This window comes from Salvia miltiorrhiza, chromosome 6 (assembly GCF_028751815.1).
Source record: "Salvia miltiorrhiza cultivar Shanhuang (shh) chromosome 6, IMPLAD_Smil_shh, whole genome shotgun sequence".
In the NCBI taxonomy this organism is placed as follows: domain Eukaryota; kingdom Viridiplantae; phylum Streptophyta; class Magnoliopsida; order Lamiales; family Lamiaceae; genus Salvia; species Salvia miltiorrhiza.
The window spans coordinates 13,780,976-13,793,347 of record NC_080392.1 but is presented as its reverse complement, the minus strand read 5'-3'; the positions used below and the strand labels follow the sequence as shown (position 1 = coordinate 13,793,347).

The window sequence follows — 12,372 nt, the reverse complement described above, 5'->3', positions numbered from 1 at the left end:
CACATCACCAATATTCATTTCAACTAACCACGTCCATTTTAAGAGATTTATCAATGACCACTTCAATCATCCAACCACAACATTTTATATAATTATTATATTATTATTTTTAATTATAATATTTTAATATATTAAATACCAATTAAAATATTAACAATAAATTAAGATAGAATGATAAAAAAAAAATTAATAGAAAAAATTGACGTTATATGAAGAGAAAATAATAGAATTATATTGTGTGTGTAACTATAACAATATGGATGTCTATTTGTAGAGAATAAAAAAAATAAAAAATTGGTGTTGTTAATTTTTTATTTTTATAGAATATGTTATATATATTCAATGTGTAACTTAAAATCAAAATAAAATTTAATAAACTAATAATATATTGACACTTGTCATGAAAGGAATGGAGAGACCTTTGAAGACCACATGGTCTCTTTTGTGTCTCCATGAGACCACGGTTGGTCTATCATCACTAGTTTTATTTTATTTTTCTTTTTTGTTTATTGCATGGTGCTTAGGTGGCGGTTGGTTTGGAGTTTTAAAGGTTGCTGTTATTTGTAGTCTTAGAACTTAAGTGACAACTAGTGCATAGGTGGCACAATTTGAGTGACTTCTTTGATGTGTCATTGACATGTGACATTCCCACGTTGACTAATAAAATCAATATGTATTAAATATGAATTATATATCTATGTAATCTTGAAATACTTTTATTAATAAATTAAAAATAAAGTTTGGTTCATCGCGGGTCGACCTAAACGCTCACCGTTGGATGATCGCCATCACTATTCCACCAAATCTAAATCGGACCGCTTCTCCGAGTTATCAAGTCTGAGAGTTAAGTGTGTTTTCTAGACTTAGAACGAGGAAAAGGTTTTAAGTTTTTGTAATTTTCTATATTTTTTTTAGATCCTCAAATTTTACATCCACTTCTTGGGTTTATAGGAAAAATTGATTATCGTTTTCAGTCCTTAGATTCTGCACGTTGATGACCATAATAATTCCTATTTCTGATGATGTCACAAAAATTACTTGAGAAAATCACTTCACATGGTCTTAATGTATGATGTGTATGATATTATGTCTTTTGTTTTAAAATGAGGATGGTGCCTGGTAAAGGAGACAAAAAAAATACTCCCTCCGTCCCAGCTTTTTGTATCCACTTTTAGTAGTATTTACTACTAAAAGTGGATACAAAAAGTTAGGACGGGGGAGTATAAAGCTAAAAGCCTATCCCCATTTTGCCTACTACAATTGCTCGTTTTCTGTACAATATCCAACCAAATTCTACCACTAGACTTCGATCATTCGCTTCTAAATCAAACCTCAAAAACTCGTGAATTTTTGTTTATTAGTCTCCAAAATTAAAATCAAGCGGGGGATGGCGAGCCGCGAGTGAGGGACCCGACTGCCAACACCATAGGGAGGGAGTGATGCTGGATGCGAGCCACAGACGACGCCGGAGGAATCGAGGGAAGGAGAGACACCGAACCAAGAACAGAGATTGAGAGAGTCAGAGGAGAGAGAAATTGAGAGCGGCGCAGGTTTAGATTAGTTTCTTAGGGTTTGTAAGAAAGAAAACATAAATTATAAATGAAATTATATATATATATATATATATATATCCGGTTCAGTTCGATTTTCGACGGCAACCCAAAACCGAAATCAAACCGAAAATATTTCGGTCCTTCTTTTTGGGACCGACCCGGCCCGAAAATCATTTTGGAACCGACCGAAATTGATTAAAACCGCGTCCGGTTTGACGGTTTCGGGTCGGTTCTGCACAGCCCTACCTGTTGCACATGGGGAGTGAAAAATAAAAAATTCTTAAGCCTATTGCACAGAGGGAATTTTAGCCATGACTCAAGACTGCTGTATATCGGGAGTGAAAATAAAAAAATCTCTCAAGTTTGTTGCGCAAGGGAATCAGCCCTGATTTTCAAGCTCTCTACCCCTCTGCACATGGGAAGTGAAATTAGAAAAAAATAATAAATAAATAAATAAATAAAATAAAATAAAATAAACACTCTTGAAATTTACCCTTGCTCGGTATGAGCCAATAAACCTTAAGTGACAGGTGTAATAAAAATCACATTTGCGTTACACTCAAGTGCAATGGCCAAAGCGAAATTAGCCATGCACACCTTTAAGCGGGCTTGAAAGAATCAGCCATGCATAGCCCTTAAAGGTGTGGATTAATAAAAATAGCTCTACATAACCCTTGAACACATGGGTTTGGGAAGAAATCAATTCTATGTTATCGTCTTGTTATCATATCTCAATTTATTTCAAAGAAATCATGGAAAACTTTTCTCGATCTTTAGTATGATTGACATATATTCACATACTCTGTATATCCACCAGACAAGGGCAAGTGGTTGATGTGGATGATATTATGCTTTTTTCTTTTGAGTTAGGTGTAATGGATAAAAATCACGGATTAAGGGGAAAAATCAAATTTGGTGGGAAAAAACTATCAAAGAAGAATGACAATTGCATATAGTAAAAAAAAAAAAAAAAAAAAAAGCTTTATCTTCGCCGCAACCCTAGAGCTCAGCATACCTCTGCCATAAACCTAGAGCTCAGCTCAGTTCCGCCATAACCCCGGAGCTCAGCACTGCACCGACCATGTTGCTCAACTCCACCACAACCCTAAAGCTTAGCCCAGCAGAACCCTAGCGCTTCGGCCCTATATAGTCCTAGCGCTTTAGCCCAACACAACCCTAACGCTTCAGCCCAACACGACACTGATGCCTCAGCCCAGTATAGCGCTAGCACTTCAGCCCAACACAGTCCTAGACATCAGCCACACCAAACATCGATCTTGATCAAAATTTAATTCGCTAAACCAACACCTTAAGTCATCCGCAGTAGTACGAGGTCATTCAAGTGTGGCAAGTCAACCTAAGTCGTATTCTTAAGGAAGGTTCAACAGGGCAAAAGTTTACGCAACGCACATAAAATAATAAAATCCTAAACACTCTAAACTCAATTTGGGTATGTCACTCAATCTCCAATTATCCAATGCATATTTTAAAAAACGCATTAAACCTATGCGATAATTAAATAGGAAGCAATTGATGAAAGTATATAGACTAGGGTTCTAAGTTAGGTTTCGAGAAAGCAATAATTAAATAACATAAACCAATGATAAAGGCATCAATTGTCTAGGCAATAAACTATTCATAAGCAAGAATTAATCTAAGAAGAGCATTTGAAAGAACTACAAAACTCTGCAGTAAAGTATAAGCCTTATTTTTGTCTAGGGCAACAAGAATTAAACTTACAGTGAGTTTGTCTGATAAATCCAAAGCAAATAAATAAGAAATCTCTATCTACTGAATCTAAATTGTTCAAGACGGGAGGAAAAGAATGCCTCCGAAAATTAACCTAAACACTAAAGTGAAAGGTGAATTCTACTATGTGAAGAACCGCCTCCTCTGAAAAGCAGAACTCCTTTTTAAAAGCTTCAGCACATGTGCAAAGAAAACTCCAAAATATGTCCCGTACCGCGATCATGGGGTAGGGCATGACCGCGGCCCCTGAATAGGGATAGACCAAGCCTTGCGGTGAGCCGACGACATGTGAAATAGGAGGGGTCGTTGCCAAGGACTTGACGGTGGCTGCGGAGATGAGGCACGACCGTGGGACCAACTTTAGAGGGACGAAGTTGGCAACAAGGAGCAACCACGGTTGAAGAGGGTGCATCGGCGAGGTAGAGGGCGCGGCCGTAGGGTAAAGACCTCGGAGTTGGTAGGGCACAATCGTAGGGTCATCCTTAGAGAAAAATCACCAACAGGCCAAATTTCAACCTTGCAAATCGAAACGCCAAGGAATAAAGTCAATCCTTACAAAAGTATCAAACAATCTAACAAATGAGCCAAAAATGTACTCCCTCCGTCCCACTAGAATTGGCACTTTTGAGTTGGGCACGAAGATTAAGAATAAAGGGTTAAGAGTGTAAAGTGGGTAGGGTCCACTTATTTTATGTGTGTAGAGAATGTATGGACCACATACCATTTTAGGAAAGTGTCAATTCTAGTGGGACAAACAAAAAAGGCAAGTGTGCCAATTCTAGTGGGACGGAGGGAAGTATTTTTTTCTAGAAAAATACTCAAAGTTAAACAACACAAAAATGCACAAAACAATAATCAGCTCTGCCAAACGTCAACCTTGTGATCAATCCCGTCAAATGCCAACCATGGTGATCAGCATCGTCGATCCCAACCTTTGTGATCATCCCCACTGATAGCTAATCTTGGTTGTCAGCTCCTCCAACTTTGGATGTCTGCTACGCCAATCTTCGTGGTCCACTCTGTTGGGAAAATGATGTTTTGATTAAGATCCCAAAACCCCTTAAATTCATGATGATATGCCAAAATTTTATCTTGTAGACTGCAACTCATATGTTAGGGAGTGTGCTTCTTATATTTACAAGATATCAATTTTGTGAGTGAGTTAATCGACCAGCCGAGCAGTCTACAAGGTCGGTTGAAGAAACAATGAGTTATTCAAATACTAGGAGACCAGCTGATGACATCTGACGTAAAGGTTTAACCCAATCCAGACAGTTGGAAACTTAATAAAATATCCTAACCCTAGTTTTGATGATACCAAAACTCTTAGATTTTCTTTTAATAGACTAGAACTTTTCGAACTCAAGTGTTAGAGTTCATGTTTTCTAGTTAGACTGCTGTTCTGAAGACTGGAGATAGCTATGAAAAGACAAAGTCATATACTGAAGTATTGAATGGACGAGTGACACTGAAGGATCAGTTATGACTGAAGTATTAATGTTGGCCACGTGGAATTAGCGGACTGATACTCAAGTCAAGTATCAGTTGACATTCTTCCTCGGACTAAACTCTTAAGTTAAAAGGAAGCCACGCACTTTCAAGTACAGTCGTATTAAATGCAGAGATATTGAAGATCGTCCTTTCTCTGCAGAGCATTCCTTTTTGGTGCAAACTTTTCAGAGACGCCTTACCCCTTGTACCTGAAACGCCGTTCTTCACCAAATTAGGAACCTCGAAGATTGAAGCCTCAGCCAAATTCAAATTACTCTCACAACGAACGAATTCTTGAAGACCATCTCAGCCAACGGATCTATTCAAGACTTTGCCTATAAATAGAGCTCGAGGAACACCACAATCTTCACCGATTCAAACGCACAAGCTGAACCTCTGCCAAAATTGCAACTCAGCCTACTCACTGCTTTCAAAGCTTGAATCGAAGAAGAGAATACTCAAAACCTAAATCAGTTTACTGATTACATACATTCTCTTAGTTACTTAGGCAAATACTTTGTAAAATCCAAAGCCTAAGTCCCTGATAACAGAGAGTCTGTTATCTGTAGTTTAGTTGGTAATTCGAACCCTTTTCAACTGAGCAAAAAGAGAGTTTGAGATAGAGAGTTCGAGCCAGTGTCTGAACTCAAGAGTTCTTAACCCCCGCACGCAAGATAAGTGTAGTATTTGATTTTACGAGTTAAGAAAGAGACAAGAAGTCCAATCTAGTGTATTGGCACTGAAACTTTGTTTCAGTTGAAGGTTTGTTGTGCACCCGCAAGTACAAGCCCAAAGTGTTTGTCAGTGTGTTTAATTGACCGTGGACGTAGGAACTTGTTCCGAACCACATAAAAATTCTTTGTCGTTTATCGCTTTCAGTTTTACATTCTTATCTGTGCATAAACGCTTTCTTAACTGAAACTGATTAATTGCAAAGTGAAACTTTATTTTGACAACGTGTTAATCACAAAGGCTATTTCTTAAGTTTAATTTTTCGCTGCTAGTGTTATTAGTCTAACTGATAAATCTTCGGATAATCAGTAAGATTCATAACACACCTCTGTTTACAAAATCTAGACTGAAGCCTTACGTGGATATCAGTTAAAGCTCTAAATTTAACTTAAATCAAAATACTGAAGTTACTTCAGTATCAGCCTACAACCTTCGTTTAACTGAAGTTCTCTTTAACTACTCACATCTATCAACCTCTTTCAGTATCAGTTGATACTCCTTCAGTTATTTACAAAAGTTTTTTGAAAAATAGCCCACAGGTGTAATCCCCCCCATACACCTGTTCAGAGACCCTCCGGGACCCAACACAAACATGCTATGTAAGTCCTAAAGTCCGAAGAAGGAAAAAACGGAAGTCAATCTACGAGGCGTGACAAAGTAAAGAAGACATTTAATGCTACAGATTTGGCATTAAATGAGTATCATGCTTTTCTAGAAGAAAGTACATCCTAGTACAAGAATTTTGCAGAAGCATCTACGTCGTCAGCGTACGGATGCACAGAATCCTAGCACAGTCTTCCGTATTATCAAACAAGAAGATTTTTTGGAGTCAACGATCGAGGATTTGAAGATGTTCTCTCCAATGAAAATATTCAAACCATCGTCTATAAATACCTTAAGGCATTCAACGGAGTGACTACCAAAAACGCTGCCAATTTGATTCCACAAGTGATCAAGCCTTCAAGCTTTCATCAACAAGATTATAATGTATTTCCGAAGAAGGAAGTGTGCAGTGTAAATAAACTCTTATATGAAATTACAATCTCAGTCTTTCCAGAATTAAGAGTACATACATTCCCTTAGTACTACGCATCATATTGTATATCCAAAGCCTAGCCACGAGCACACTTCAAACCCACTGTTCTTATTGTAATAGTGTGCTCGTTAGTTGAAAAACTCATCTTGTACTTAATCATACCTTCAACTTGAGACTGGTGTTAGATTAGAAGTAGGTTCTTCTCCAAGGTGTTATTGATACATAACATTGTCTCATTGGCCAATAAAACCAATATATTAAATATTAATTATATATTTATTTAATCTGAAAATAAATCTATTATTAAATAGAACATGTAACTAAATATTAATCCACAATCTACATATGCCATAATATTATTTGCTAATAATTTTAAATGTGTACACATAATTTCTTCCCCACCACCCGCAAAAAAAAAAAAAAACTAATAAAAACAAAAACTGAGCTTAGATTTGAAGCCCAACTTGATTGTTGAACTCACCTGTATTCATTCATAATCATAATGATGCTTTTTATCATAATTTTTTCTCTAGGACAAAGGTACAAAGATGGTTAACACTTATAAATTGAACTATCGTTACAGTATCTTTTTTCTCTCTCTTTGAAATTGTACGAGCTACAGCTATACTATATCAGAAATTCTCCTTCACAACAGACCTGCACGGAACAAGACAAGTGTTACTCCCAAACTTGTCAGAATCTCTTCAAAACATTTTCGTTGCAAGGTTTAGCACGTGTTACCTCTTCTTATGGGCGTCTAGACCTCGGCTTGCAACGGAATTCAGCAAACAGTGCTATGTGGTCTGAAGACCATTCTGCAGAAGGAAGAGCAGTATCTTTCCGCAAGCTATTCTCATCCAAGAGCTCCAACAAAGACTCCACCGTTAACGAGTCAGCTATTACCACAGATTTATATATCATCAGTACTTGTCTTCCACTTTCTTTGGGGTTGGGGTGTGAAGCATCGAAGCAAATAAAAAGCAGGCTGAATAAATTGAACGGCTCAAATATATACCTGTATAGAATATGTAATCGTGGGTACCAATAAAATCTCTAGTGCAGTTTGTAAAAAGGGGTTCATTAGTAGCAGGATCCGTTTTCTTTCGCTGCTCCAGACCCAGTCCGGCCCCAACTCTTGCAAACGACGAGTAAGCACTTACCTGAAAAGAATTCAATGCAATGTGTATATAAGTTTAGTCAGCAACACAAACGACACTCGGAAGTGGTGTAGCATTAGGTTTCTTGTACCAATGGCAGCTGATGCGTCAATTTGCTAGCAGGACGAAGAATTCCGAGGGGGTCTATGGCTAAGTCCGGATGATGTGGATCAACTTTCCCCATAGCAAGGAGGGCATGAGGGGCACTAGTGATTATAAACAAATCGTAGATTAAACATACAAAAGGTCAACTACAAGCATCCCAAGATAACCATATACTAGTGTATAGAACAGAGAGAGCACCTTCCGGGAACTGAATTGAAATCACCACACATCAGCATTGGAATATCTGCACTAACAGCAATTTTTTCTAGTCCTTTCAATAGCGTATGAACCTAATACCAAGGAAGAAAACAAGGAACTTCAGTAAAAAGAGGGAATATGAATGTTTAGAGGAGGACAGGGACTCTGATAATAACCTGCCAAAGCTTGACATCTTTCAACTCTTGCTGCACGTTTATATGTGTGTTCGCCTGTAATAAAATAGTCATAAGATGATCCACAAAGTACCTCAAATACACATAAGCAGAATAACTCTATCAAAAGGTATCGAGAAAAATCACACATATCGAAAGAAGAAGAAAAAAACATAGTAATTTAACAGTAAACATCATCCGACAGAAGTACTCAAAGGCTGTTGTTAATGTTATGCTTACACCAGAATAATAAGTGATGCATTTGAAGGCAAAACACACATTATCATTTCCTCTAGTTACTTTTAAATTCAAGTCATTTACAAAATGCATCATAGGAATCAACTTTGGCAGCCATTGGGTGTGGCTGGAAGGAGGCAGCATGAGCCAGAACTCTGAGCACACTGATCCTATAATACCTATCTTCAAGTGCCATTTGAGCAGCCTGAGGTCTTGATGACATTTTGAATTTAGCAAAACTAATGCTCGAGTCACTGAAAAGACATTCAAATTCTAATCTGCACCAGACTTAAGAGCAAATACCTTCCTAAGTTAATTGATGTCTCAAGACCTATACAAATGATTACTTTTCAACTCAGACTTTTTTGTTGAAATTCTTAGATATAGAGAAGTTTGAAGCTCACAGAAAAATATCCTAGCATATTTAGCTTTGTTGGGGAATTAGCATCATAGTTGCGAATGTGGTATCTTACCACACAAATAAGCTGGCGTTTCCCGGCATTATCAATACCCTGGTTACCATACTTGGCTTCTAGAACCAAGATGAGCGCAACATTATCCTATACAATAGAAGGATATCAGATGGTATATATTTATCATTAATATGAAACAAATGACTAGTAAATCTAAAATCCCGAAACAAAATTGGTCTTTCTTGTGCAGTACCTTGATCAACCGGTTTAAAGCATTTTTCTTCTGAGCACTTGGTACCAATGCCTCAGTTAAAGACTGTGCAGCTTTGTTGAACTCAACCTAAAACCATAGGTGCCAAGTATCAAAATGATAAGCAAAGTTCCCACAGATGTTATACAGAAATGGCAATTTGGTAACCTCATATTTCTTGACATGAGAGAATCTATCACGACGGAAAAAAGTAGCACATCCATCAATGGTCTTCATGGCCCCAACAAAAACCTGTGAACAAAACAGTCTATTGCATCAACAACATGTTTTTGACATCAAGGTTCAAAATAGAAGTCCGACCTCTGCTGTTTTCATTTTAAACACAGCTTGATAACCATGTTTGTCCAGCTCTGGTGCGAAGAATTCCTCAAAGTGATCGTTTTGAACCTGACAGGATATTGAGACACCAAAAAGAAAGAGGTATAGTTACAGAGAGTCACAGACCCAAAAAAACATGAACATTATTGCAGTATTTCAAATTATAGCATCCTTTAATAAATGCAAAGTTCAATTTACCAGTTATATCTCAGTCAACACTATTGCACTAGTACTCATTAATTGGTAACACAATTTCAATATATTTACAAACGAAATGCTTATAAACTGATCACTTCATACCAAATACAAAAATGAACGTGAAGTGTCAAGAAAAGGAAGTATAGGGTAACAACATATGGTGCTAAAAGTCTCCTGAGGTTTAAAGATTCTCTCAACATGCAAAATTCCTCTAAAATGCTAATTGCTCAACTTAGGACCAAGAGCTTCAAAAAATATAACCTTTTTCCTAGTTTCACCAATCATAAAGAAAATATTTGTAAACAAAAAGATTACTTTTAAGGCTTCCAGGAAACATAATGGAAATTCCTGCACTGCTGGGTACCTCTTGGAGACAAATAATGTCTGCACGGTAGCCAACTATCTCTCTTAATAAATTTTGCCTGCGGTAAGGCCAAGATAGAGCCCAAGTAGGGCAATAGTTGTATGCTTCATTTGTTGCATATGCATCAGATAGGATATTGTATGAAAGCACTGAAAATGTCACTGCCGATGAAATACGCCCATCGAAATCTAAATTCCTGGAAGCATCCATTCCAACAGGAATCACCCTTCGTGGAATGGGCGACGGTGCTGGAATGACACGTGATGTTGAAAAGGTACTGGGAGATCCCACAGTTAATTTCGTTTCGGCATCTACCACAGTACACTCGAATTTAAGGACATGACCAACATCATCAGCTGTTGGTGTATACATCTTAGCGTATCCAACTTCAACCCACGTTTCACCACCATTCCTCTGAGTAACTGCCGTAGTGCTTGCATTTGATAAATTAGGATTTGATTGAGATGTTGACAAGCTGACATTACTACCACTAGTATTGAAACGACCAAAAATTTCCTCCTCCTCGGTTGCATTTTCATTCAAAGCAGTAGCAGCACGCTCATGCAGGAGACGATGATGCTGCCAGGCATCTGCAAAGCACTTTGGCGAACAATGGTAACTCTTAGCAACAGGTAGTTTTGCCTTAAGACATCCAAGGCATTGTAATGTAGCCTGCTCGGTTGGGTGAACATTACAAACTGCAACTTTTTTGTCACTTTGTATGCGATACCTGCAAGGAGACCCAATTATTTGCATGTGCAGACATTCACAATGTATTCTGATGCATGCAATTAGAAGCCGTGTGACATTATTATCGGACAGTCAGTTGAAGAATACAGGTACTCCAAACATGATAGCAGCAAAGATTTTTATGATTCCTCCTTTATTCAGATAAAAATAGAAGTCCGAAATTGAAAGGAAGAATATGCTGACTAATTTACAAGCTAAAGGAGTATTTCAAATAATTCGCTTCCAAATGATTTATGACACCAAGAATCTGATTGAGATGTCGACAAGCTGACAAATAGATGGCGACAAGCTGGTTGAGATGTCGACCAATTACCTCGGACTCACAAAATAGGTCAGTTGTTTCCCTAGAAGTCACTGTTTAATGTTCTTAACTGTACCGACAACCACTAGCAGTTAGTAGCAGACTAGCAGCCCAAGCAAAACAACTAGCTTCCAAACAGTTAAATCATCAAAACACAAATTCAAATATAGTACAAAAAATTTAAAGCTTAAACCTTTAATGAGTCAGCTACAACCACAGATTCATATATACCATCAAGAAGCTCATATATCAATATTTGGATGCAAAGGAAAACTGACCATTTATATCTCAAAAAATGGCCGTCGATGGGGTTGAACTCAGTAATATCATCAGAAATGTGAGACTTATCAGCACGCTTCAATAGCACATATGGAGTCAATTCGCATCCAACAATGGGTATATCGGACGGCAAGTGCACCCGAAGCACAGTCACCATTTTGCCCTCTTTTTCTTCTTCTTCTTCAATGCCTCGCCCTCTGCTTCCGCCGTCTTTCCAAACCCTATAACAAAGTAAATTGAAGAATCAAACAACACTTCTCGGCGGACTTGTGGCGGACCCGCCATCACCCACGCGCGGTGCCAATCGCCAGCCTTACGTCCTGAAACCCCAATAGATCGCAAAAAAATGAGAATCGATTACTAAGAAACCAAAAATAGAGATTTCAATGGAGGGATTGAGCGATCCTGGGATAAGTCAATCGAAATTAAAGGAAAACTAATGAATGATTTGGTGGAGTTAAAGGGATTGTGTGAGTTTGCATGTCAATGTAGAGAGATAGAATCGGGGGGATTGGAGAGAATAGTAAGTCTGGGAAATCGATTCAATGGAAAAAATTAGGGTTTTACAGCATTATAATTTACGAATTTAGAACCTAAAGAAAATGAAAGAGGTGGAGAGGGTGAAAACAGCCATTAACAAACCTACCAGCTATTCGTATACAACGAGAAATGCTCCGGTGCGGGTGAGCGCACAGAGTAACAAACATGAAGAAGTAAAAACAAGTAAAGTTGCTACTTTTATGATAAACGACTTCTATAACTACTATAACTAACTAGTCCATTCCACTACTGCAATATAGTATTTGGCAAAAACTTGTGTAGATCTTGATGTGCAGTGCATCGATCCCTATTAGGACTCACCAATTCTAGCAATGGTTTATTAATGCCTAATTATGAATTTTTTAGCCTTACTTAGAATGTAATTAAGGCGAAACACACAATTCATTACCAAAATTATTCAATTCATAGAAAACATCAATGGATACTAAGGGTGTTTAATTTTTATTCCTCTACTGTATAATAAAGTTTAAATTTGTCACTTAAAGT

The 12,372-nt window shown here is 37.6% G+C and overlaps 1 protein-coding gene across 1 annotated transcript; it reads right to left on the bottom strand.

The window, feature by feature from the left end:
* Positions 1–6,989: 6,989 nt before the first annotated feature.
* Positions 6,990–12,000, bottom strand: LOC130988763 (carbon catabolite repressor protein 4 homolog 1-like). Its single transcript, XM_057912719.1, has 12 exons — positions 11,325–12,000; positions 9,996–10,725; positions 9,416–9,502; positions 9,263–9,346; positions 9,098–9,184; positions 8,905–8,991; positions 8,198–8,251; positions 8,022–8,113; positions 7,810–7,924; positions 7,577–7,721; positions 7,303–7,457; positions 6,990–7,218 (listed from the first exon to the last, which is right to left on the bottom strand). The coding sequence occupies exons 1-11, from the start codon at positions 11,480–11,482 to the stop codon at positions 7,309–7,311; spliced, it is 1,788 nt and encodes a 595-aa protein (XP_057768702.1). The 5' UTR covers positions 11,483–12,000; the 3' UTR covers positions 6,990–7,218; positions 7,303–7,308.
* Between the last annotated feature and the right edge of the window lie 372 nt (positions 12,001–12,372).

Excerpts from the sequence above, each read along its gene's own strand:
- LOC130988763 (XM_057912719.1), bottom strand. The coding sequence starts at position 11,482 with ATGGTGACTGTGCTTCGGGTGCACTTGCCGTCCGATATACCCATTGTT. Across the intron at positions 9,185-9,262 it reads CTCATGTCAAGAAATATGAG|GTTGAGTTCAACAAAGCTGC; the intron begins GTTACCAAATTG and ends CTATGGTTTTAG. Across the intron at positions 7,925-8,021 it reads TTCAATTCAGTTCCCGGAAG|TGCCCCTCATGCCCTCCTTG; the intron begins GTGCTCTCTCTG and ends TATAATCACTAG.